Here is a 27,097-nt window from a genome sequence, read left to right as displayed (position 1 = left end):
TCCCTTATGGATAATCTTTTTCTTTTGTTCCTTATGCGTGGGGGACAACAGCATGTTGGTGCAAATTTACTTGGAATGATACAATGTCAAAAACAGAATTTTCACCCGTCCTCTTGGTTTTTGATGCACTGAAGAGGATGAAAAACATTGTTCTCCATAATGTCAATGGAGGATCTCATCAACGGGCTATAGATTCTGGGATGGATTCCTAAGCTGGGGAACCTTCTCTGTCAGAAGTTTAAAATAAACATGATCTAATATCAAGGCATGCATGCATGCATGCATGATGATGATGATGATGATATATATTCTTTTTTTTTGGCATGAATCGTCAATGTAAGGATATACGGGATCAATTCAGGACAAGGTGTGGTGAGCAAAAATTGGAAGATTGGCTGTGTGCCCACTTCTTTGTAAGCTCTAGCATGTTTTCAAAGTCCTCAGATGTCTGGCACGACTTCACTCATGTTGGATCTTCTTACCATCGGTAACTTAATTATTACACATGCACATGTATTTGTATTGTTTGAACAATTGTCTGTCTGGATGCATGGACGGTCAGGAAATAGAAAGGTAGACAGATCACCATGGCCTTGTCTAAACATTCAGATAAGTAGTTATAGTTCAGGATACAGTGCCTAAATTGTAGACGATTAATAATGGCAGTCCCTTATCCAGTATCCGTAAGCATGGTGGGAGAGAAAATGTGGGATCCAAAGGAAAGTTTTGAATTCTAACAGGTTATTTCATGACTCAACTTATAATACCAGATGTGTAATCATAATTAGTACCAAGAAATTGCAATTAAAAACTGATACAGTTCTAGTTTAGATTCATCAAGCTGATTTGGACCGTAAAAGATGTCAAGAGACATGAGACCAACGCTCTTATGAAACCTCACATGTTGCATTAATTAGAAGCAGATGAATATGATTACAAGTTACAAGTACGGAAAAGCAATATCCAACATCATAAACATACCTGCACATTGTAAGAACCTCTGATGGATAATGCTGTTTTTAACATTTGCCTTTCCATCATTACAACAGCTGCATTTCCAGATAGCCAAAACATCATTACAGACTCCCATAGTAAAATTCACGTTCTGCTGATGCTGTGCAGCAAGAAAGGCTATTCTTACAGCCCAGAGCCAAACTATAAAGTTTAGATTCGAGAGTTGTAGCTTCCTACAATTATGAATTGCACTCCTTGTCAATCTGTCTATGGCAATGGGATCTTAGTTTTGCATGCTGATTCTTGGTCGTCTTTTCCTTTTCTGGGTTCTCTTTTGGAGAATCTCTTCCCTCTTCCAAGCATTTCAGGTATCTCTTATGCCTTGTCCATTTACTGCTCCTAGATTTACTTTCATTATAAAGTTCAAAAGAGGTTTTGTCCCAGAAGCTTGATGTACCAGCATACTGTCATCGCCAACTGTAAGATCACTTCTAGATTTGAGGTGTTTCCCAGAAGCACCTGTTTCATATTCCCAAGCACCCATCTCCATCTTTTAATCATAAGAGTAACCTGAATTCTTATCATGAGATTCAGATCTCCTATCGCGCTGACTGCCAGACTCGTAACCGCCAACACTAACAGATGTTCTTTTAAAGTTCTGGTCTTTCTCAGCTTTCAGGTTCCCAACGATCCTGCTCGTCAATTTCTTCAGAAAAGTTGTATCTTGAACCAGGACTGTTTGATTCCCATCTTCCACTACATTGTTTCACTTGGCCATAAACAGTGTTTCCGTCTAGTTTATGACTCTCAACAGGAGAATTCACATCAACAGTCTCTTTGCTTGAATAATTTCTTCTGGTTGAGTGACCACCTGTTGGTTTTCTTTGTAGGTGAGATTTTCTTATGTCAGATTTGCCAACAAGAGACTTGTCTTTCAACCTCTTCACAATTGCACCTTCATCATCTGAAAACTCCGGTTCACTGTGCTCTGAACGTTTCCTTCCACGACCAAAGTGCCTTACCCTGTCCCTGTCTAACAGATCATTACTGGAATTGGTACTATAAGTTCTGGGTCCATTATCCCAATGATTATCGGGGAATTCCAAGACATTTTTCTGGTTTCCTAAGCTTTTGCTTATGTGATGATGGTGTCTGTCTCTGTCCCTAGGAGACCCCTCTCTGCTGGAACCACTATCAAGCGTTCTACTCTCACCATCCCCATGATCATCAGGGGACCTTACTCTGCTCTGGTGTCTTGAGCTTTTCCCAGTGCGATGACGGCTTTCTTCTCTATTTATGTCCCTATCCAATCTGTATCCATACATTCGATGAGCCTCATCCTTGCTGTCTTTATCATCATCTATAAATGTCCTCCTTCCAGAGCTTTTGGTGGAACCAAAATGCTCATGCCTGTTTCTGCCATCATCTGACAACTCATTTTGATCAATCTCATGGGACCTGCTATTGTTCTCCCCGTAATCAGTTGAGCGTTCTGACACTTTGCTATGGTGTTTTGACCTTTTCCTTGCATGATAATGATGCCTATATCTTTCTCTGTCTCTGTCTCTGTCCCTGTCCCTGTCTCTTTCTGTATCTCTATCTGACTGACGCCCATCAGAATTAGATCCATCATCTTTTGAATGGCTTCTCCAGTGAGTGACTTCTGGAAAATCATCTTCAATGTCACCACTTTTATGAGAGCTATGGATTGCACAATCCATGTCTCTAGATCTAGATCTACGCATTCGATCATGCCTGACATGAAAAATTAGAGAACAATGAGGAAAGGACAAGATTTCTAAGATCAAGTGGGAGGAAGGAGAAACCTGAAATGCACACCATTTACATGTCTGTAAAGAGAGAAGAGAGGGGAAAGGCATGAGGAATCTTTTCCTCCACATAATCTCGAGTGCAGAAAGATTAGTGCAAATGTAAAAGTCTGTTTTAAAAGATTATAGTGAAAGGAGCACACGATCTCAATAAATCATACAATAAAACCTTGCATTTGGCATACATGAAGTTTAATTAAACAAAGTGAAAGGAGAACATGTGTCAAGGGCTTTACAAACAAGGGTCAATTATGCCACAAATAACTTGGATGATTGAACAAAGAGCTCAGGAGCAGAATTTTACATATAGAGCTTTTACCTACCCTCTAACTTTGGTGTGTGAAGTTTAGAATCATGGAATAAACTATTAAGAAATCTTCAGTCAAAAAGCACAGATTATAACCACAGATTTTAGAAACACCTGGAACCATATTCAGATCTTGTGCCAGAACTAAGAGCACACCTGTCTCTATCTGCTGTTAACATATTGCTAGACATCCTTGTTTGCCTCAGCTTTTCTTCCACTGTCTGCTTCTCATACGAAGATTCAGCAGAGTAGCCAAATAAAGAGGCCATTTTTTTCACCCAAAATCTTGGTGGTGGTCTATCCCAATCAGCCCATTCATAGTCCCCACCAGGATTGCGGAAACAATGAATAAAATTGCAAGCCGATCCATGAGAACATGTCTGTTAAAATGCAAGCATGAAAAATAGTTAAATGCTAAGGAAGATAAACCTTGAATTAGCAGGAACATAATACTTTATTACCAGAACATGGCTTCATATGTACAGGAAAAACAAAAAATTGTTTCATTACTCCAAAACAAATATGAAGTCATCTATTTAACTAAAATGTACAGAGGAAACCCCCCTGTTGGACAGTAGAATGAAAATCACCCAGGAAAGTAAGAACAAAGAAAAGTAAGCGAGCTAGTTGCACCTTCAGCCTTGACTTCATAAACTCTCCACATATGGCAACCTTCCATCTGGTCAAATTGATAAATTCACATTTTACCTGTCAATAACCATCATGGGAACCACAGTAAATATCTTTGAAGATTGATACATATCAGTGTGACTAGACTTTTGAAAATATTTAATACCTGTTTGCCGGCAAAGTAGCGACCATTGATAGAATGATAAGCAAGTATGGCTGAATCCAATGACTTATAGTGTACATATACATTTCCCCGCAAGTGGAATGAACCATTTTTACAGACCTGAGATTATATCAAATTCATGATTCCAAGGGACACAAAAATTCAGAGATACTGAACAAGTATATGCTGCAAAAGTAAGCGTCATATTTTCTGTCCTGATTTATATCTCTGGAAGAAAAATAAAATCAACTTCATATTATTTACAAAAATGATTGCTTCCTTCTCATTGGGCTCCATGTTTATCAATTTGAAAAATAAAAATCCATAAAACTTGACTTGACAGAATGTTCAAGATGGAAAAGCAACTTAATAAATTCCTCAATGGTAAAAGGCAAAGAAGACTCTGAAACAAGGTAACAAATCATTGGATAGTAGAAAGAATAGACAGCAGTAAGCAGTTAGTGACCTTAAAATTAACTATTTCTCCATATTTCAAGAACTCTGTATGCACATCCTCATAAAATTCTTCATAAGAGCATTCAACCTCCTCATCTGTATACTGAAAAGAGAAAATAAACCAGTTAAAGAACAAACATTCAGTTCAGAGATATATACAAATGCATAGGATCAAAGGAATAGATCATGGATCTTAAGACTAGACTCTCAAGAAGCATATTGCATAAGCCCTAAATCCTCTACAACATAAAACCAATAGCTAAGTATAAAGATGAAATAGCTTAGGCTTTTTGAGTGGTTAGTTAGCATGATAAAGAACAAAATCTTGTCTTGATCCAAACATGTTGGGCTCCCTGGTGGCACAAGGTGAGCACTACCTTTGATCCAGACATGTTGGCCCTCACACTTAACAGGTTCTACTTTTGCAATGGTTGGCTTCTTAACAGTACAAAAGGGTTTAACTTTCAATCCACTCAGGTTGTGACTGATTGCATAAGCTAAAAAATGGGCCATCATCCTAAATGCTATGAATTAAGTAAAAAAATCAAATTAAATATGGGGGTAAGCGAAAAAATGCACGTCCTTCTCTTGGCATAAAAGAAGAATCTTTTGTAGAAGACCATGAAAACAAAAGAACCCATGTTTTGCCAGAAGAAGTTTTATAGGAATATTTTTATATGGTTATATATTGTAGTCATGAGTCATTATCTAACTTAACAGCATCAAGCAAAAGCAAGTCCATTCAACTTTCAATTCCTCTTGACACATTCTAGTCAGTAAAAGACCTCCAAAAGCATCAACATACAAATAGATTTTGCTGCCTTCAATCTGAAAACTTGGAAAGTAACAACTGTCAGCAGAACACAGCTTCAACATCCCTGGTATTCCCAACATACTACTAATTGTTAAGGATCAAGAAATCTTATCGAATAAACCTGTGCCTCATGAAACTATCAAATGTTCAAAAGAATCTCATGCTTAGCCTAGATGAGGTATTATTTTGAAGAAAAGTAAGGTATGCTAACTGAAAAACATGATTAAAAATAAACAATCATTAAAAAGAAAAAACAGAATAAGGCAAGCATGTTATCATATTTCTGCTACAATCTGTAAGAAAAGTGACACTAGGAAAAGAAAGGGATGGATGAGATTAGAAATGGCAACATTTGTATGATAGGAAGTTGCATTATATATAGGCATAACAACAAAATGAAGATAAACAAATGACAGGAAATTTTATAATAGCCATCCTCGTGTCCATCCAGTAGGAATATAGGATACAGAACAGCAAAAATCTTTTAACTCCAACTAAAAAAGCCAAAACCATGATCCTCCATTGAAGCAAATCTTGTGAAGAACTTCTGCTAACTTATGTCAAGAGCAACAATAACAATCTCAAGTAGAAAAGAAAAAAATTACTACACATTCCTGACACGATATAAAACCAAACTGCAAAAAGAATGATATGAACATAAAAGTTTTAAATAAAGATAAAACCAAATTCACTAATCTAAGCAAAAATTTAAGTTAATCCAAGGTGTATTGGCAGCATTACAGTGGAACTCACTCCCTCAATCATCTCATGCAAAGCAATGTAGAATGCTAAGTGGAGGAAAACTTTTCAGGGGCATGCAGCAAGATGTTGAAAACTTGTTTACCCAAGTCAATAGCAAGCTCGTTTATTTTAAGATGAAAAAATGGAGAAATTATTTTTTAATATGTGTTTTAAGAATCAATAAGGCCATCCGAAACTTAACTTCAACTTAGATGCTAGAATAATCAACAACAGTAACTTCAGATGTACCAACTTTGAAGATAACAGTCCAGCAAATTAATATAAATAACAGTATGTCTCTCTTAGATGTGCAGGACTACTGAAGGATATCCGGTTTTTATCTCTATTATTTCTGCAGAAATTTATTGATGATTTTTTTTTAAGAATAGATTGATGAAATTTTCACCCTAATTCAGGTTACAGAAACACACGAAAGTTTGATTTAGAAAATCCAGCCACTTCACACAAGTTTGCCAGATTTTGTCATCAGGATACAAGAATCACATGAAGGCAGCATTTTTAACAGACCTCAAGCCCCTCATCTTGCTCCCAAGCAAGGCCAGGACCATTATACATGTTCTTGATAAGCAATGTGCATGCTTTATCAGGATAAAAATGAACTCTGCTGCAGCGTTGACCAAACCGACAAGCTCCGGTTTTTAAATGGAATGGACAATGAGCTTTATCCTGCCATATGTAAACCAGGATATTAGATAAAATCATCTTCTAGCATGATAATGACAACCACATTTACAAATATAAAGTGCAAGAACTACCAGAATCAATCAAGCTAAGCACAATAAACCAATCAACATCCAAGCATACCTGTTCAGTTCCAAAATTTGGTACTTGTTGAGCGACATTCTCAAGCATCTGTTGTGCTGAAACAACGGACGCATTCTGATACTCAGTAAAAGCTTCAGATTGTGGAGGAAGAGGATTTGATGTGGGCCTATCAACATCCTGCAAAGCAAACAATAACACCTGCTATCTTACCCCTTCCTTGACCAAAAGGGCTAACAATGCTAAAGTATGTCAACAATCTAAAACTAAGCATTGAACACATGTATCTCTACCTCTTTTGTACCCTGTCGATCTGCAATCTTCTTTGGAACCCTGACCTTTTTCTTCCTAACAATTATCTCATTTTCTTGCCAAATAATTTCCGCAGGCCCTTCTTCTATGTATTCCCAATCATCATCCTCATCACACCCATTCTCCTTTCCATCCTGTCACATTTGACAAACATTTAAATTAAAAAAAAAAAACACGCGCGCACATTCACATACATAACTAAAATCCATGTCTTCCCTTGCAGCACAAATTCTTTCAAAATAAGAAATAAAATTCAACACAACTTTACAAATAAAATAAAATCAGTAGCAAACAATTTGTATCCCAGTTCCTAGTTATCCGCTTCATTTTCTTGTCTCATTTTCTCAGAAACCAAACAGAGTACTAAATATGATATAGGATTTAGCATCACTTCTAAAACTACAATTTTCAATTCACAAATTCATAAAAGAAAAAGAAAAAAAGAACCTGAAGTAGTGTATTAACTTCCTCTTCCTTTTCTTCTAGAACCTTCCTTCTTTCTTCTTCTTCTTCTTCTTTCCTCTTCCTCTCCATAACTTCCATCCACTGCCTCTCTCTCTCCTCAAACGCTTTCCTCTCCCTTTCCATTCTCTCCTTCTCCTCTTCCTCCATCTCCTTCAATCGCCTCTGTTCCTCAGGATCGTTGAGTCTCCTCTCCTCTTCTTCCCTCTCCTTCTCCGCTATCTCTCTCCTCGCTTGTTTTCTCTTCAACTTCTTCTTCTCCTTCCTCTTCGCCTTCCTCCTCATCGCCGTTTTCTCTTCCTCTTCTTCTTCTTCTTCTTCTTCTTCTTCTTCTTCTTTAGAAGTCATTGTTTATTTTCTTTTCCTGGAAAATAAATTCTCAGAGAGAAATCTTAGGGTTTGTTCTTGTTGATTTGCTATGCCTCTATTGCCGTTTCTTCAATCTGAACTGTTTCAATAAAGCCACGCCGCGCATGAGACCCTTTTATTTTATAAATATCTAGTGTTAATCCAATAGTATTAACTTAGTTGTCAAACCCAGTTTGGAGACCGGTTTGAAAAAGGAACCAGGTCATTAGCTAATCGGGTCAACTCATGGGTCAATTATTTTTATTGAAATTGGGTCGTTTTGTTTTTATTTAAAAAAAAAAGAAAATTCCTAAAATTAACGTGATCGTGTTTGGACCGAGTTTGATTAGATACATCTTAATAAATTAATCGTTTTTAGTTTTTATTGAAAGTTCATTAATTTCTACTTGTCAATCTGAAAATAAGTTTAACAACTAAAAAATTAATTTTATTTATTTTTGTATTTTAAAAATATTTTTTAAAAAAATTAAAAAAATTTTATTGACTTTAAATTATTATATTTTTTAATATTTTTAGATTATTTTGATGTTAAAAATAAAAAAAATATTTTTTTAATATTTTTTTCATATAAAAAATAATTATAAAGAAGTCTCACGGAAGTTACATATCCCTTTCTACCCACATGTTTTTTAAATAAATAAATTTATTTATTGAAAACTTATAAATTAATTATAAGACATAAAACTCCTGTAGAGTCATTTTCATTCTCCTATGCAGCTTTGCTGTGAGCTCTACTATTAGATTCAACTTCAGTTAGTGTTGCAGCTTTCTTCTTCTTTCCTTCTAGTAAGAAATTATGACATGTCTTATATCACTGAAAACAAATAACCTGGAGTTCTATTTATTTCTCTCGCTTTTCTCAACAAAATACTTCCTCTCAAACTCTAGTTTGCGACTCTGTCAGATAAAAAAAAGTCAGACAACAACCTTTTTTATTGTTTTTCCTTCGTTTTCTTTTATATGGTTGGTATTTTTCTCTGTCTTTTTGTTTATTTCTTCGTTTATTTCAGACAACAACATTACTGGGCTGTATCCTATTTTAAAATTTATCTCCTCAAAAGGTCAGGTGACTGACAGAAGAGCTATCCTATCTATATAGTGCACTAGTGTCTTGCCCTCTTTTGATGTTGCCAACGTTGGTCTGAGTTGCTACTATGCTATCCACTTACTTATGGTATTGGTTTGTTGTTTTTTAAGCTATCAAGCTCTATTTTAAGCTTATGGTACTGATCTTTTCTGGGCATGCAATGGTCTTGTTTCATGCGTTCTATGGCTTCCTTTTCCAAATCTTTCATGTCTTCTTTTCAGGTGGCTTATTCTGCCTCTTTTAGCTACGAATGCGAATCCTTTTAGGTTTATCGGAAAGACATGGAGGTATTAAATGACAGGAGCTTACCTGTCAGATCAGGTGCGCCTTCTTCTTCTCCACCTTTGCCCACTTTGGTTGAGGAGATCGGCTCGAGGGAATGTTGCTGGCGCGGTAGACACATAAATTAACTCGAAGATATCTCATATCATTAAATCAAATATATATTGAGAACCTTAGCTACTTTGTTGTATGATCCTGAGTAGCATCAAAAAAGAAACGATGAAGAGAGCATTAAAAATATTTTGGTCCCCATAACCAATAAAGTAGTTGGTATATCAAAACACAGCCCATGTGTTATATAAATGGAGATTTAGTAAAAAAATATATATATATTTTTAAAAATCAATATTTTCAAGAAACATAACCGGGCGCAAAAAGGAACGTCCCCTTGATTGATTGAAGGTCAAGAGATAGAACCATTTTCACCATAAGCCTAAGAGGAAAGAACATGGATATGCTTAACCAAGCCCACCCCTGAAACTTGGCTGCCCAATGACTAAAAGCTAAGAGTAGCCCAAGCATCTGTAGGCTTTACACTGACCCGATAATACAACAGCTACATTCAACGTTCCTTTTTTTTTTACACCATGAAATTGTGTTCTTTTAAATTTTATTTATTTTATTTTATTTATTTTATATTTTTAAATTATTTTGATGTACTGATTTAAAAAATAATTTTTTAAAAATAAAAAAAAACATTATTTTAATACATTTTTAAATAAAAAATATTTTAAACCGCAATTGAAAATTTAAAAACCGACGCTTTCCTCTCTTTTATTATCATTATTCTTCGAGGTGGTGTTAGATTTCTTCGTCTTTTTTCTCCCTTGAATGATTTTGACGCCAATTGATGTTAGAATAAGCATGAACCAATCTTCTTCTAAAAAAAAACAAATGCAGAGATCAATCTTCACTGAAAAAAAAGTCAGCTGCGTAAAGCTGCATTAGACTATGAACAATATGAACAATTGAAACGCTCTCCACTGTTCATATGAACAGTGAAGACTATTCACTTTTGCAAAGTAAATAGCAGAGAGTGAATAAACTCTCCACCGTTTACTTTACAAAAAATGCAAAGTGAACAGTGAAAACGGCAGAAAAAGAAGTAACAACTTCAACTTGCTTTCGGTTACCCTGCATGCATTTTAAACGTAAATAATAATGGGTCTCACAAATAGTAAATTACGTTTAGTAATTAACCAAATGGTTTATTTATGTAGACTGCTTCAAAAGCTGAAGGAGCCGCAAAAACAAACACTCTCGCACTGATAATGAAGAAAAATACACAGCGGGTCTGCAAGCACAGATAATAAATACAGCATGCTGCATTTTATCCAGCAACAATATCAAAGCACAAGTACGCATCAACAAAGAAGCAATATTGTTTCAAAATCAAGACATACGAAACACTTCCATGGAGAATTAAAACTTATGTAGATAGCAGCACTAGCATAGTTCAAATCATGGCCTACAAAGGGGGTATAACTCGCAAAAAATTAAGTTCTGTCTTTGCTCCGGCAGAGCTTATGGTCATCCAGAGTCTCCAATGCAGCAAGTAGAACAGACAACATACAATTATTGCTTCTTCTCTTCTGCCTTCCTTGGCTGTGAGGAAAAAAAACAGAGAATTATAAAAAAGTAAAATAGAGGGAGGTGGTAACATGTGAATATGCAAAAGAAAGCATAGATCATTGGAAACTAGGAGAGTATAAGCATGGCTAGCAAGCTCTAGTGAAGTGCAGAAAGAAGATGCAATCTCATTATCACCTCATTACCAAGTGTAAGGGGAACGGAACAATTGGTCAGTAAGAAAAGGCATAGCTTTGTGAATGACGCCCTTAAGCACCAACTCCTATTTCTATCATTTCACAACCTCCTGCCTCATCTTTTTCTTGATAAGCAACCCTTTTTTCAGAAAGAATAATGAGCAATCAAGGCACAACAAGATTCAAACTGGATGGTTAGAAGGCAATTCACACCACTGATTGACTGCCTAACTTAAATGAAAGCATGAGTTATTGGAGCCTCCTTTTCAATGCAATTAAACTTGGCCAATTAAGTGGGCTGGCTCTGCTCCTTTTCCTTTTCTTTTCTTTTATAATCTTATGAATTAAGCAGTTTTATTAATAATATTAAAAGAAATAAAGAATACCAGTGAGGATGATTGGCAAGCACCCAATAAGTCAAGAACATCTGATGTCCTGAGAAAAACTCTCCCGTTCCATCCATGAGAGTAACCAGCTGTTTTATTAATAAGACCATCCTGTTTCTCACTTAACCGGCTAACCCCTTTGTCCATGATTATCAGGGCCCTAAAAGCAGCCACAATGATACTCAAGCTAACAGAAGCAGATAAAGGTGCATCTCTCACTGTGTGATACAAGTTCCTAATCAGCACTCAGGGCACTTGTTTGTTGCATTGGAAACCCCTGGCCTTTCAATCAAGGATTTTTTTATCTCCTTAGTGTTGAAATTGGTTTGTAGTCATGTCATCAGGTCAATGGCAATATTATCCTTTTCTTATTTCAATTCTGGCTAATCAGCCTGCGAATATAAACTAATCATTGACTTGCAACAGCTGGTTACTTTCATGGATGGAACGGGAGAGTTTTTCTCGAGACATCAGATGTTTACCTAGAACTGACCCATGGATGAAAATCACAATGGATGTCAAGATGTCAAGTCCTACCATGGAGTAACAACAAAACACACCACCTGTTCGACGAAATGTCCAAACGAGAGCAAGAAAACCACCTAATCAAACAACCAAATACAACCAGCAAGCACTAACCTTAGTACCGGGAGCAAACTGGTGGAGCTCTTCTTCAGGGATAATAACAGGCCACTTCTCTCCAGCCTCACGAAACATTTGCTCGGTCTCAAGAAGCTGACCCTTTTCCAAAATCATGGTCCTAATGGCCTGTGCAGGAGTGGAAGTGGCATCGAAAGCTTCCTCGACGCCGTTGACGAAAGTGACAGTGATCTGTGGTGGGAAATCGTCGGTGCGGCGCTTGACAAGAAGCTGGCAAGCAGGGTTGGATTCTTTGGCCTTGCGGGCATTGCATTGAGCTAAGAACTCCATACATGAGGCTACGCGTGGGTCTAGTGCGTTGAATTCAATTTTTACCTTTGAGAGGAACTTCAACATTTTTTTTTCGTCTTTCTAGTTCTTTCGGTTTTCCACAGGGTTGGCTCCAGCCTTGTTTCGTAGTGAATTTATGAATTTGAATAATTCTTGAAATAATTTGTAAATTTAACTTGTACCTGAAACAGGGAATATGAATATATGAATATAAAAAATTAATTTTAAAAAATAAAAAATATTATTTTGAAAATAAATTATTATTATAATATCAAACACTATCTTAATAAAATTATTAACTTATTATAAAACATAATTATAAAGCTAGGCCCGATCCATAATTTAATTTAAAACTTAGAGATGACTAAATCATTCAAAATCAATATAAATCAATATTATTTTAATATTTAATTTTTAAAAAGCTAAAACAATAAAATATTTAATTATTTTAGAATCAAATCAATTAATTTATTAAGTTAATCATTGATTTAATTAATAAGATGATAAACTTAATTTTTTTTATTAAATAATATCATTTCATCTTAAAAAAATATTTAAAATAAAATCATTTTAAATTAATAAGAATAAACATATAAAATATTATTTTAAAATCTAATTTGGCTGACAAATAAACTCAAAACCTAATCAAGTTGAGGCCTTAATTGATATAAATTAAAAAAAAAACTTGAATTATTTATTCAAAAACTCTAATTAATCTGATAACCTTATCAAACATTTATCATAAACACATTAATTTTAATTTTTTTTTATTGAATTAAATTAATACAAATTGATTACCGTAATCTAAATTTTATCTTAAAATAATTTCTGATAAAGTTTTAAAACCATGCCACTTCACATCATTTGATATTATGTTGCGATATATTTTTAAAAATTATAATTTACTATTAAAATATATTTTAATAATAATACATAACAACTATAAAAAAAAATACTTAAAAATGTTTTTTTTTTTGAAGCTGACACTGTTGCAAACGCAAAAACCAGAGTCCAGAGGACCAGAACACTCCACATCACACAGCAAAAGACAAAACAACCCCCACCACAAGACACGTGGTGTAGCTCTGCAATTTGCACCCAACTATCGCGACATATCTTATTCTTTACCTGTAACAATACTAACAGAGCAATTTCAGAGCAGGATGACGGTTCCAACAACGACGGCGCTTGGGACAGTGAGCAGAGCGGCGGCAACCGCCGCAGCAGGAGGAGGAGGAGGAGGCAGCAAGAAGGTGATGATAACAGGAGTGGGGAAGGGTCTAGGGAGAGCATTAGCCCTAGAATTAGACAAGAGAGGTCACATTGTTATCGGCTGCTCCCGTTCCCAGGACAATCTCAATTCTCTCCAGTCTCAATTCTCCTCCGATAAGCACCTCCTCCTCGACGCCGACGTGGTACTATACTATCATCTCTATCTTTTATTTTTTAATTTTCTAAATCAATCAATTAATAATTAATTTTGGTCGCAGAAATCAAATAGCAGTGTTGAAGAGCTTGCGCGTGTTGTTGTTGAGAAGAAAGGCGTTCCTGATATCATAGGTAAGATTAATTAATTAATTTTTTAAAGTTTTATTTATTTATTTTTGTATAGGATTTGTAGTAAAATTGATTCGGCCGGGTATTGTTTGTTGGGTATGTAGTGAACAATGCGGGTACAATTAACCAAAACAAGAAGATTTGGGAGGTCAGTGAAGAAGAATTTGATAGTGTTATTGATACAAATGTGAAAGGGATAGCCAATATGTTGCGCCATTTCATCCCTCTTATGATACCAAACAAGCAAGGGATTATTGTTAACATGTCCTCTGGATGGGGAAGGTCCGGCGCTGCGCTGGTAAGTGAGTAGAAAGCAAGTAAATTCGCAAAAAGATTACTTTCTTTTGTTGTTTTCCTGTGGCTGATTTGCATTGCTCATGTTCCCTTATAGTTATATCAATTAGGAGGCTAATGAATTTTAAGATTTTGTTTGTTTTTGGACATTAACGGCATGTGTCCTCGACAACTTAACATTACCTTAAGAATTAAAGGAGAAAAGTTTAGGAAATGATGGCAGAAAAATCTTGCATGTTTTGAAAAATTGTAGACCTTTTGATATATTTGAGAATTGAAAAGGAACCATCTTGTTATATTTAATCAAAACATCGATGTTAAGGTATCTTAGAGCAAACAAATTTTAATGAAGGGAAGATCCAAAACATAAATTTAGTGTTGGGACCTAAAGCAAACCTACCCTTGGAAAAGTGATATAGTTTGGCTTATTCCATGCATTGTAGATATCTGCTTGCATTGATTTATTGGGATTGGGATTGTGGGGTTTCTTATTTATTTATTTTTTGTGAAGTCTCTGTTTCAAAGTGGCCTTATGCACTTCTTCTGAACTGCATTTTTTTAGTTTTTGACCAGTTTTATCTTTTACAGGTTGCACCTTATTGTGCATCTAAATGGGCTGTGGAGGGTTTAAGTAGATCAGTGGCGAAGGAGTTGCCAGAAGGAATGGCAATTGTTGCTCTTAATCCTGGTGTGATACATACTGACATGCTCACGTCATGCTTTGGCACTTCAGCTTCTCTGTACCAGGATCCTGATACATGGTATCTAGTTTACTCCCTATAAGATCATCTTTGCCATTAATGGCTCTATGAATTTGTGCATTATATATTTATATCAATTTTATAGGAAAAACTTGTTTCTGTTTCTGTTTCTGTTGGTAATGTAGTGAAATTAAATGTGTTATCTTGTCCTTTACATATATCTTGCAAGAGGTTATATTAAAATTTTGAGAACTGGTTTGAAAGGCCAATACAGTAATAGTTGAAATGGTATTAAAATTCAGTCTTTTGTTCCTGTCAAGTTTCTTCTCATAATTATTTTGGATGGATATAGTCTTCCTCAGGTTCCAACACGTGCTACGAAGAAATAAAAAATATAGCATAGGAGATGTAGCTAAGGACATGTTGAACATCTGAAGTGAAGGTTTCATTAAGTAAATTAGTAGTGAATCAACTTGGCACAACACAAGTGTCTTGAAATATTTATTTTTGTGTGATTGAATAATTTAATCTAATGCTCAAATTGTAGTGAACGAGTGCAAGATTTGCCAGTTCAAAATCAGAATACATAACAATTGCAAAAAAAAAAACAAAAAAAGAAAGAAGAAAAAGAAAGTGTATATATTAAAACAATAGAAGTAGGAATCTCTTATGAAAGTTGTTGAAGCAACCCTGTAACAGGCGAAGATGCTCAATATCCTGGTTAAGTTAACTTGCATGTTGATTTTTCAAATCTTATTTTGTCACTGTATAACATAAAACTATGTTCAGGATGTATTATTTATTGATTTAATTTGACACAAAATGCTCTGGTAGACACTGATAGTCAAAAGATGAAAAGACAATCCTCTTACCACAGTCTTGTGCCAGATTTTGGTACTGTTTGATTCTCATACGTGCATAGACAAAAAGAACAGAAGAGATTTGAAGAAGGAACAGAATAAACAGGCATATTTCTTGTTTATCTGCAACCATAAAAATATATTGGTTTTCGTGCTTAGTCACAAACTCATGCCAAGCAGGGTGATGTACTGAATTGATGTACACAACTGTCTCGCATGCACCAACCTTACTTGTTATATTTGCTCCCTTTCTTTGTTATGAATATCCCAGGGACCATCCTGTTTCTCACTTAACCGGCTAACCCTTTGTCCATGATTATCAGGGCCCTAAAAGCAGCCACAATGATACTCAATCTAACAGAAGCAGATAATGGTGCATCTCTCACTGTGTGATACAAGTTCCTAATCAGCACTCAGGGCACTTGTTTGTTGCATTGGATACCCCTGGCCTCTCAATCAAGGATATTTTATCCCCTCAGTGTTGAAATTGGCTTGTAGTCGTGTCATGAGGTCAATGACAATATTATCCTTTTCTTATTTCAATTCTGGCTAATCAGCCTCCGAATATAAACTAATCACTGACCTGCAACAGTTGGTTACTTTCATGGATGGAACGGGAGAGTTTTTCTCAGGACATCAGATGTCTACCTAGAACTGACGAGGCATCGAGAACCGATGAGATTTTTTCACGGGCATGATACATATATTGGCATGAGAGTTTGAATGAAATCTGTTTATTCTCTTCAGCATGTTTTAGCTTTTCTCAATGCTGAAAGATTTGTCAAGAATTTGTTCTTGTCCAGCTAAAGAAAGTAACAGTTTTTTCTTGCACTTGCATGGAAGTATTGGTTGCACGATTCTGATGTTAGAATTAAAAAGTGGTCTTCTTGCCAATCTTGTTCCTGTATAAAATCATTGGTTGCTTGGAATGTCAACATTGAATAAAATAACTCCCCCTCAGCTATCTTAGCTGAAATCTTCTTATTTTTTAACTTTTATAGACTGCATGGATGCATAAGGTGTAAACCTCGAGCCCATCACATTATATGCTACACACAACCATAGAATTAGTTCTACAGAGGTGCTGTAAAATGTAAGAACCAAGACAGTTCTTAATCAATCTGTTCACAGTTAAACAAACATGGAGAATTCTGTGTTCGAGTCCACAATAAGGGTTAAAGACACCAAACTTGTGCTAGACTTGCTGGAAGAAGATTTTAGTCCCGTGTATAGCTTGCAAAATTACAAAATCTAAGGACTAGACTATACTTGTATTTTTACGCGAAAGGAGTTTTTCGTGTAGTTATAAAATTTAGCCCGTGAGGGGTCACCTGGTGAAAATGTAAAAATAAAAGAGAAGGATAGGATTTTATTCATATCATTTCATTTTGAAAAAAAAAAATGTTAATCTAAAATACAAAAAAATTATATATAAATATAAATATAAATATTATTTTACTTTTAATAAATAAAATAAAATATATTTTTTTAGCATCGCCAACTCGTAAATTGATTGGAGTTGGGTTTTTTGAATTAAATTTTTTTTATTAAAATAATGTTATTTTAATTTTTTATTTTATAAAATAAGATAACATGTTTTATTAAAAAAAACAAAATAATATTATTTTAATAAAAAAAATAATAAATCAACTAGGTCTATATGTGAGTGGGACTTGAATCGGCTCTTATAAGTATGTATTTTGTTTTTTTTTTTTGAAAAAACAGGAATGGTATTGAGAAATTGGAAACAACAAGGATGAAAGTGGAAGAATTGATGAATCTAAAAGAACATATGGCGCTGTAACTGGCAACGTGGATGAAGTTATTACTGATTTTTTTCTTTCTTTCTTTCTCTCTATTTTTTCCGGGTTTCAGAAAGAGAGAGAGAGCCAAGAATTTTGTGGCCATGGCAGCAGTAGTAATGAGCTACTACTGCAAGCCTTCGCCATTTCTGGGCCACTTCCCATCTTACCTTGTAAGTCTTCTTCTCGTGATTTTTACTTTTCTCTCTTGACATCTCAGGTCATTTGTAAGCTAACTGATTTGTTTTTGTCTTCAAAAAGTGTACATGATGATCCATGTTTCGTGTTTCTTCTTAGTAAGGAAGATGGTCTTGAAGTCATGCATTACCTTGAATGAAATTTTACTAGGAATCTAAGTTGTCTGGTTAAAGCTTGAATTCTATGTCTTGGTTGAATATGTTTGTGCACATCAACTACTGTCTGTTACTACTTTTGTCTTAGGCTGCTATCATTGTAACTGGGGATGTGCAAAGAGATGATGATGAGAACATATGCATCTAATTCTTGTAATTGCAGGCAAAATCATCATCCAGACAGGTTGCGGGGACTGCAGTTCAGGAATCTAAAATCAGTGCACTGTTTTGGGGATCGAAGAAGTCTGTGCAGCCAAAAGAATTGGATGTTTCAGTTTCACTACAAGATTCCATTCTAACAGGGTCAGGCTTGGAGGTTATATTTGATGGTCCCACAGAATTCGGAATCTTTTTCCTTCTTGTGTTAGCAGCTAATTCCAATCTTGTTGGTTTTAAATTCAGGGGTGGTTTGGAAAAACAAATAACACCTAAGAGGATTTCACTTTCCATCATTTCTTCAATCTCAGAAGTTTCGTCGCATGAATGGGATGCCTGCAATTTGGATGCTACTGGCCCTGACAAGTTTAATCCATTTCTTAGCCATGGTTTTCTTTCAAGCTTGGAAGAGTCACGCTCGGCAGTTAAGGTTAAGAATCATTGCTTCACTCTAAGCTTCTCCAAGTTCTGTCATTAAATCAGCATAGGTCTCACTTGGACATCACTTGAGAGTAATATAATTGGCTGTCTTTCAGTTAGCCCTGAAAAATGAGTCTGTTTTGCTTCTTCATTTCCAATTTAACATAAATTGTTGGTCGTGGATATATTGCTTTGACTGATTTCCATTTTATGTGGTGTAAATCCTTTTTCAATTACAAAATATTCCCAAACAACAGATCTCTTGTGAGCTATGTTATAGCAGTTGAAATTCCTGCTTGAAATACCGAAAATTTCATTTCAAGCTGTAAACTCACCTTGGATTCGTGAAGGACAGCACTGATCAAAGGGCCACCAAAATTGTCCTTCCTCACCACATTGGATTTGCTTATTAGAAAGAGTTGCCATCTTACCTTTTTCTTGAGTCAGGGACTGCTGGTCTCATCTTGGATGTGAGTTCAATTTATGTCTGGTCTTCCTTAGTGTTGGACCGGATGATAATGAAACTGAAATACTTTAACATCTTGGTTAAGAAATTTATCTCCTTTTGGAAATTGTGTGACATGGGTAGTAAACTACTAGAATAATAAAATTAAGCTTGAATGTTCTGCTGCTGTGTTAATTTTCTTTTTGAATCAACTCCAGGAGACTGGATGGATGCCTAGCCACATTGTTGCTAAGGATGAATCTGATAATGTTTTGGGTGTTGTTCCACTCTATCTTAAAAGGTTCTGCATCTTCTATGCTGCCCATACTGCCAATTCTTATCTACCTTGTTCTACAATCCTTTTAACAATTCAATTTTAAACACTTCTATTGGTTAGCTGTTGTTTCATCTCTTTTACTTGGATGTGCAGCCATTCCTATGGCGAATTTGTTTTTGACCATTCTTGGGCTGATGCCTACTATGGTTTCGGATCAAGGTATTATCCAAAGTTTCAGTGTTGTGTGCCTTTCACTCCAGTAACTGGTCCAAGGATTCTGGTCCGCAATACCCCCTTCAGAGATCAACTTTTTGATGTTCTAGTCTCTGCCCTGAAGGATCTGGCAGCCAAGGTGTGATATTAAATTGATATATTAATACTGCTGTTTCATGCATGTTTTTATTCCCTTTTCCATTACATGCAAGGTCACGAGAAAATATTTCTGGTTTCTCATGGATTCTTTCTCAATTTTATTCTTCTAACTCTATCTAAATAATTTTTTAACTCAAGTGATTAATGGGGGTTTTATTTTCAAGGAATGTGTCCAAATGTATTTCTGTAAGATGGTTAAGTGAGTGGAGTTATTGTTTCCATTTCACAATCAACTCTATGTTTCTTTTCTAAAATACTCTTCAAGAATGTATTTTATCTGTAAATGGCTCTTTCATGTAAACCTGATGGTGGTTTATAAATCCAGAAACCAGCCATAAGACTGAGTGATTTTCACTGTTCATCCGTGTCATTGGCATCAACTCTCCTGTTCCAATGTGATTGGATTGTTTCAGGTAGACTGATGTTTCTAGAAGGTGGGAACTTTATTGTGGATCTATAGTAGGATGTGTTAGAAAAATATTGCTTTATAATTGTGGTAGTTTGGTTAAACCATGGCCTTGATGACATCATTCAGTAGGAGAATTGATGTTATTGTTATTCTCTGATCACCAAAATCGTCTACAGATGCAAATTAGTTTTCAATTATACTAAATTGTAGTTAGGAAAAAAGGAATCAATAATCATGCAACCTTAACTATCCACTGAATATTGTTTTGTCGTGTGATCAAGCATAATAGACTATTGTACAAAACTGGTAGCTGAAATTTTCACAATTGTGAAAAATGTTCTTTTCTCAGAGATCAAGCATGATAGACTATTGTACAAAACTGGTAGCTGAAATTTTCACAATCATGAAAAATGATCTTTTCTCAGTTTTGAGTGGAAGAATACAATACTTTGAACTCTTTTTGCCACCTGCTTTCTTTCTTTCTTTCCTTTTTTTTTTAAATTTGAGAGAGAGAGAGAGAGAGAGAGGATGGGGTTGGTTGTGACTTGGAGCTTATCTAAATAAGCTTGCATTTGTTGATAGAAGGCCGGAGAAGAAAAACGAGAGGAGGCAATCAACTTGAGAAAAGAGAAAATTTCCTTGGTGGAGGTGGTGAGAGATTCTGTGTTTGTTTGTCATCTGTCTCTGCATTTTCAAATGCAGAGACACTTTCAAATGCAGAGACACTTTCACAAGCAATGCTTATCATGGGTTTGAAAAGATTTTGAAGAGTGTTAATATCAATCATTCTAGTTAAATCTCATTTCGTGATTGACTTTAACTTTATAAGATCTGTCCATTTGTTCACAACTTCCTACATATTATTATTAGTTTAATTCAGTTTCTAGGAATCTGTTACTCTTAGATGCACTTGTGATTGTTACCTTTTTTTTTTATCAGAAGAACTGTCCAGTCTAAGATGTTTGGATCACTAGCAAAGGACTTCTGAAGACCATTCACTTTCCACAGAACCTGGAATTAATTTTCTGATTGCTTTATTTCTTTTCATAGTCCCAGGTCTCATCACTGCACATCACCTTCCCCACTGAAAAAGAGTGGCACATGCTGAAGGAAAAGGGATTTCTGCAGAGGATTGGAATGCAGTATCACTGGAAAAATCGTAACTATAAAAAGTGAGTGTTCCATGAGGTACCATGTAAAGTGAATTATTTTGCTCATTTAAAGTTCTAGTCCAGTCAAAGTTCCTTGCACTCTCTTTTAAGGTAAGTTTGCAGTTTATAATTTCAGAATTTATACAATTATGATGCAATATCTAATTATGAATTGCATCAAAGGAAGGAAAAGCCCCGCTACCAAGCAATCAGTGAAAAGTTGATTTGGGAAGACAAGTCATGGTTTTCTCAACAGTGTCCGGAAACTTGTTGCCTTCCTGTACTGCAGTTCATAGAGTGTGTCTGAGATTATGCTGTGCAATATGCCATTAATAATGTCAAGAAATCTATGGCTTGTTTAACACCCACCTCTCTTACAATTTAGGATGACTATGACAACCTTTTGTTTTTGTCAATTATGCTACACTGTCATCTGCACATAATTTCCATATTAAGCGAGAATATCTCTACATTTTCTGTTTGCTCATAAATCTCCATCTGAGTAAAGCCTGATCTATCTATCTCACCTTTGATGGTGGTGCCTTTAGTTTCCCTGGTCTTTTTATGTGAACTTGTACAGTAATACATCCCCTTTCCAAGGGCCTTTTATTCACAACAGAAAGAAAAAGGAAATCAATAACTTAAACCTATGTCAGTTAGCTTAAACTTTTTTCAGGTAATATTATAAATCTAATTATGACAACTTGTTCCCAGCCACCTCACAGTCCCACCAAATTTCCTTTACTTGAAATTAAGCCTACATTTTTACAAATTGACAGCTAAGGCTCTTCATGTTTTTCATAAACCCGTGGCTCATGAATACTTAAACAGCACCAATGAGTATGCGCTAGTTAATTAAGTTCCCCTGTTTGAAATACCTGTCAAACTTGAGATCTCATAGTCTCTGACTGCATGAACTCATCTTGCTCTAAATATCATGTATGATTTTATATAGCAAGTCCTTGAAGTGCTTTTTTTTTTCCTCTCAGCAGAATCAATCACCCAGCCACTTCGTCTTGACCTAATGCTAGATCTAATTTGTTTTTCTTGTTTATATACGGATAAAATTTTGTTTAGAATTTCCTTACATTGCTGCAGTTTTGATGAATTCTTGATGGATATGAAGCAAAGTAAAAGAAAAAATATTCGTCAAGAACGCAAAAAGGTTCATCTCCTTTTCTTCCTTAGTCCCATCACGCTCACTCAAATGAGTTTGAATTGTGCCTCTTTACATTGGCTTGTAAAGCCAATGTCTGTTGATCTGAGTGCTACAGGAAGCACACAATGCTTGCACCATTGCATGATGAGGCATGCTAGTTTATTATTAAGAACTTGAAAGTTTTCTTATTGGTCCTACATTTGGATTCTTTGTTGTGATCTAAAAGGATCAACATATACTATTGTTGGTTAAGTTACACTACATGGTTTAAATCTTGGTCATGGTTATTTGTTGCACATATCTTGACAGAGGATGAAACTTTTTTTCCCCTTAAAGTTTGCATCTCAAATCATAGAAAATCTCAGGAAAATCCAGCATTTGAATCAGATAATGTTAATATATTGGAGGAAATCCATATCTGACACATATACGGCATTGGACTGAACCGCCTGCCTGATATTTTGCTCAATAAGAGAAATAGGTAAAAAAATAGCAGAGAAGAGAGAATGCATTTGTGACATCTTTCTCGTTCATGCTGTACATTTCATAGACCTTGTAAAACTCATGGAAGCAAAATTGACCAAATTGGGGCTGACTTCTAATGTTTTTTTTGTGAAACTCATCATGATCAATGATCTGTAGTTATATGTGATAGCATTTTCCTCTGCACTCTCTTAATATGATGATAGTTATTGATCTTTCAGCGGGAGACACAATGCATTGCCTACTTTCAAAAAGCATTGTATCAACATTGAACGTGATTTGTTAGGTCTTGAGAATCTTGTCCTAGTTGATTATTCTTTCCCACTTACATATGATTTGGACTCTGTTTACTCTGTTTCCTTGGCTTAATTTAGGTTTAGGTCCTGAGTGCTTCCGTAATCAGGTAGTAACATTTATTTTGACGATGCTGTCTGACTGAACTTTCTTAATGCAGGTTTCTACTCAAAACTTGAGTATGAAACGTCTTCGGGGTTATGAAATAAAGGTATTTAGTAATTGTATCTGCTAGTGATGAATTTTAATGGTAATATATGTTATCACGTAATTTTTTAGTCTGTAGATTCTATTTTTTCTTTTTATTGTTTTGCATATCATATGGTCTTAAACATGCTGTAATATTGTTTCAACGTGATTGATTTTCTTCATATGGAGTTCATAATGTATAGCAAAGCAACTTGTCATTTGACATTTTTATCATTGCATAAGCATTGAATATAATGTCTCTGTTACATTAGTGGTGCCTCTTGATATTTGTTAGATTTGTAGAAATATTATCAAATGAATCAAATCTTGGAAGATATGAATTTAAAATACAGAATAATTAAAATCACATTGAACTGACATGCATTGATAAGATTCAATTTTATGTATGGAAAACGAAAGTGCCCTACAGGAGCTACTTTCTGAATATCTATATAAAAAGAATACAAAGGGAATAAGCTCTATGATCAAAGCAGAAAGATTAATTAAACTATATTTTAATTGAGCATGCCTATGCCTGGTTAAAAAATGGAATAGGCATATAAATGGAGCAGTTAAATCTACCTTCACATGAACAAATGAAAAACAAAATGGGTTCCAAAATGAACATGACCAAGCTTCTCAAGTTCCTTGAGCTTTTCCTAATCATTAAATTTATTTGAAATGATGTTTGGAGGTTCGAGCATCTCACTACTCAACTGTATCAATTTTTGTCGAAGAGAAGTGTACGCCCAAGAAATTATGACGTTGCCTTCCACCCCCCCAAAACACACAGACCATATGTATAGACATTTGCCTTCTAACATTGTCTTGTTTTGTAAAGTATCTGAATCCAAAACTGAATTAAATAAAGAATAAACTAAACTTGTCAATTAGTAAAAAAAGGTCATGAAAAAATTTTGTGTACTGGGATTTAGGCTGAGGGGGAGAGGCGAGAGAGGAGAGAGATGAAAAGGAGAAATTGTATTTGTTTGAATAGCTGAAAGCTGAAAGTGTACTCTAATTATGCATCTATTTTTTAACCTTTTTCCATGTTGCCATACGGACGGAGCTACTAGGAATGGTACATAAAGAGTCATTCCATGTTGCCATACTGACCACTCTGAATTATAGAATCTGAAGCAAAGTTTTCAATGTTTTGTCAGTTCCAGGTGTTATTTCTAGAGTTTGAAAACAAACCCAAAACACAGGTGGTGCCTGAGTGTTTGCTTTAAATATCTACTTCCTAGTTCTGCTGTTGTTATCTAGCTTGAATGGTGCCAAAGAGATGACATCCATCCAAGATTCTCTCTAGGCCAGAAGGAGTTGTGCTTATTCATCCATCACTCATGAATAATGAATGCATAGCTTTGAGTTTTTAACACTCTGTAATTAGGTCTTCTTTCAGAAAATTATAGCTCATGCATTGTTATGGCTACTTGAATTTGATTGTTGATTTTCCACTCCCTTTCTAGAGTAAAAAAGAAGGATTTCTTACCCTAGTATTTTGTTCATGTCTTGGCAGGCTAGGCATTGGGATACCTTCTATAGCTTCTACAGGAACACGACTGATAACAAGTTTGATCTCATCATTGAAACCTTTTTTTCCCTTCTTTCCACCAAAATTTTGTTGATATAGATAACTACAAACAATTAGTTCGTACTTCACATCATCATAGAATTTAGTCAAATCATATTAGATGCTTGAATCGCCACCTTGTTAATATGGTTTTGTTTTTCCATAGGTGGGGTACTCCTTATCTCACGAGGGATTTTTTTCACACCATGGGGTCAAAGATGGGAGATCAGGTGCTGCTTGTTGTTGCTGAAGAAGGAGATGAGCTTGTTGCTGGAGCTCTTAACATTATTGGTGGAGATACTCTATTTGGACGTCTATGGGGATGTCATCCAAAAGCCTACTATCCAAGCTTGCATTTTGAAGCATGCTATTACCAGGTTTTGATCTGATTTCTTGAAGTTTTTTGTTTTTCATTTTCTGTGCTGAACTGCATTATCAACCCCCTGCTTACTTTGTATGTTATAATAGAGCTGTCTGTTAATGATGCCATGTTGAATACAACAGTAATCATAAGTTTTAAGCACGATAAACTTAACTATGGACCCTGTTCTTTAATTTCATGTGGGCTATGCAACCAAGCCTGTTGACTTTGTTGATCTTCTGCATTTCTTAATAATAAGCTGTGGGGACCAAATTATTTTTGGGGAATCCTCGCTCCAATCTTTCGCTGTGATATTCCTGGCCAAGGATAGCGAGTGTCATTGCATGTAAGCAGTTGCAGTGACACAGACACTGACAGAAGTTACCTTCTGGAGCTTCCACGGCATTGCTGTAGTCTATATAGCATCATTTGCAGCAGTCATTAGCGACACATGAGTATTTATCCACACTCGGTTATCACATGCAGGCAATAGAGGCGGCCATTGAACTTAACTTGAACACAGTAGAAGCAGGAGCTCAGGGTGAGCATAAAATTCAGCGTGGTTACCTGCCAGTGTTAACTTATAGCTGCCATTACCTCATTGATGAAGCTTTCAGGAAAGCTATAGAGGAATTTCTAGTGCGGGAATCAACCCAGGTATGGTCTCGTGCATAGCTTTTTATAATGGTAATATCCTGAGTTGAAGCTCCTTTCTTTCACCACTTAGCACGTGCATCAGGACAATTTAGGGTTTTTCTTCCTTTATGACGGCTAGTGTGAGGTATATGATCTGAATTCCATTGATATCTGTGATCCAAAACTCCATCTTATACGTAAATAAGATGCTGATGAGATCAAGGGCAATTATATTCATTTAGATACACAATAATAATAATATAAGAAATCTCTATCCTTTCTTATAGAGAATTTGAAACCAGCATCTTTCCTTGCTTATTTGGGAATGTTGTCTAGTCTGTTGATTTAAGTGAAAGAAACATCCGATCCGGCTCTCCATCATCCCTGAAAGATTTTTATCCTCCAGGGGATAATACAAGTTTGAAATGCATTTATTTAATGACTTAGACCTCTAGATGGTGTTGATCTCTGAAATTTCATAGTAAATGGAATTGCCCATGGTGTTCCATTAAGAATTTATTGCCTGTTTGCCATTAGTATATATAATAAGCTTTCAGTAAGTTCATTGCATATCTCTGATTAACCATTCCTTTTCTTCTTCTTTTTTGCAGGTTAAGCTTGTTATGAAACTAATTCACGATTCCGGTCCCCTTAAGGAGGGCATAAAATAGAATCAAAATGCATTGATGTTGTTGAAAAACTAGGATATCTTGCTACTTGTTTCCATAATCTCTGTAAATATATTTTCTGCACTATTCTGCTCCCAAAAGTTCACCATTAAGGGTTTGTATATAATCACAGGAAATTAACATATCAAGGGTTTGGTGTTGTCATTCCAACCGCTAAACCATGGTTAAGTGTGTTGTCATCTCATCTGCTAAACCATGGTTAAGCTTTGCACCGACAGCAGCAGCAGCAAAATTCTATTTCACCTTGAAAAAATAGATTATAAAGAAATTTCATTTCAAATTGGTAGTCTTTGACTATGGATGACCATTGTTTCTATTCAAAAAGATAGGAGGTTCTCGACTTCATAATGCAAGTTGAATGTGAGCATTTACACTAATATTACATGAAAAGAAGGGAAAATAAACATACCATATACCGCGTGCGACACTCCACAACCAAAGTGAGAAAAAACTGATTCACCCACTTACGTTTTCTATTTTGCTATTTGCTTAGAACCCTAAGAGTGTTTGTCTGCGTGTTTTTCTTTCCTTTAGATTCTTAGAATTTCAAACTGTGCTTCCAAATGAAAAGCATCATTTTAGCTGCTTTTCATTTCAACTTTGATTTGATACGTACAAAAATACATAAGCAGGTTCTAAGAT

The 27,097-nt window shown here is 35.4% G+C and overlaps 4 protein-coding genes and 1 long non-coding RNA gene across 8 annotated transcripts; 3 read left to right on the top strand and 2 right to left on the bottom strand.

The window, feature by feature from the left end:
* Positions 1-887: 887 nt before the first annotated feature.
* On the bottom strand, positions 888-7,933 carry LOC18098363 (zinc finger CCCH domain-containing protein 5). 2 transcript variants are annotated; one of them, XM_024599383.2, is made up of 9 exons: positions 7,455-7,933; positions 6,971-7,123; positions 6,720-6,857; positions 6,423-6,581; positions 4,350-4,442; positions 3,887-4,003; positions 3,724-3,798; positions 3,247-3,470; positions 888-2,709 (listed from the first exon to the last, which is right to left on the bottom strand). In XM_024599383.2, exons 1-9 carry the CDS (start codon positions 7,797-7,799, stop codon positions 1,623-1,625), a joined length of 2,391 nt encoding a protein of 796 aa, XP_024455151.2. In that variant the 5' UTR covers positions 7,800-7,933; the 3' UTR covers positions 888-1,622. The 2 variants fall into 2 exon arrangements, with proteins under 2 accessions (XP_024455151.2, XP_024455150.2); XM_024599382.2 differs by having other exon boundaries at positions 7,437-7,932.
* Positions 7,934-10,357: 2,424 nt separating this feature from the next.
* On the bottom strand, positions 10,358-12,433 carry LOC18098361 (uncharacterized). The gene is made up of 2 exons (XM_006385019.3): positions 11,981-12,433; positions 10,358-10,794 (listed from the first exon to the last, which is right to left on the bottom strand). Exons 1-2 carry the CDS (start codon positions 12,335-12,337, stop codon positions 10,765-10,767), a joined length of 387 nt encoding a protein of 128 aa, XP_006385081.1. The 5' UTR covers positions 12,338-12,433; the 3' UTR covers positions 10,358-10,764.
* On the top strand, positions 10,963-16,667 carry LOC127905241 (uncharacterized). Its single transcript, XR_008059096.1, has 2 exons — positions 10,963-11,685; positions 16,194-16,667. It is a non-coding gene; the product is annotated as an uncharacterized LOC127905241 (long non-coding RNA).
* LOC18098360 (NADPH-dependent pterin aldehyde reductase) lies at positions 13,282-16,667 on the top strand. Of its 3 annotated transcripts, none has more exons than XR_002979849.2 (6): positions 13,282-13,686; positions 13,762-13,831; positions 13,933-14,126; positions 14,711-14,883; positions 16,007-16,173; positions 16,276-16,667. XR_002979849.2 is itself a non-coding variant. In XM_006385018.3 (5 exons), exons 1-5 carry the CDS (start codon positions 13,435-13,437, stop codon positions 16,074-16,076), a joined length of 759 nt encoding a protein of 252 aa, XP_006385080.2. In that variant the 5' UTR covers positions 13,282-13,434; the 3' UTR covers positions 16,077-16,667. The 3 variants fall into 3 exon arrangements, 1 of the variants encoding a protein (XP_006385080.2); XR_002979848.2 differs by having other exon boundaries at positions 16,007-16,193; XM_006385018.3 differs by having other exon boundaries at positions 16,007-16,667.
* A 792-nt stretch (positions 16,668-17,459) lies between these two features.
* Positions 17,460-26,599, top strand: LOC18098359 (uncharacterized). The gene is made up of 12 exons (XM_024600002.2): positions 17,460-17,658; positions 18,002-18,141; positions 18,241-18,424; positions 19,078-19,160; positions 19,290-19,488; positions 20,968-21,089; positions 22,167-22,233; positions 23,165-23,215; positions 24,716-24,768; positions 24,936-25,146; positions 25,617-25,787; positions 26,378-26,599. Exons 1-12 carry the CDS (start codon positions 17,500-17,502, stop codon positions 26,435-26,437), a joined length of 1,500 nt encoding a protein of 499 aa, XP_024455770.2. The 5' UTR covers positions 17,460-17,499; the 3' UTR covers positions 26,438-26,599.
* Positions 26,600-27,097: the final 498 nt, after the last annotated feature.

This window comes from Populus trichocarpa, chromosome 4, assembly GCF_000002775.5.
Source record: "Populus trichocarpa isolate Nisqually-1 chromosome 4, P.trichocarpa_v4.1, whole genome shotgun sequence".
NCBI lineage: Eukaryota > Viridiplantae > Streptophyta > Magnoliopsida > Malpighiales > Salicaceae > Populus > Populus trichocarpa.
Note: the sequence above shows the minus strand (reverse complement) of the source record. Positions and strands in the feature narration are given on the sequence as shown.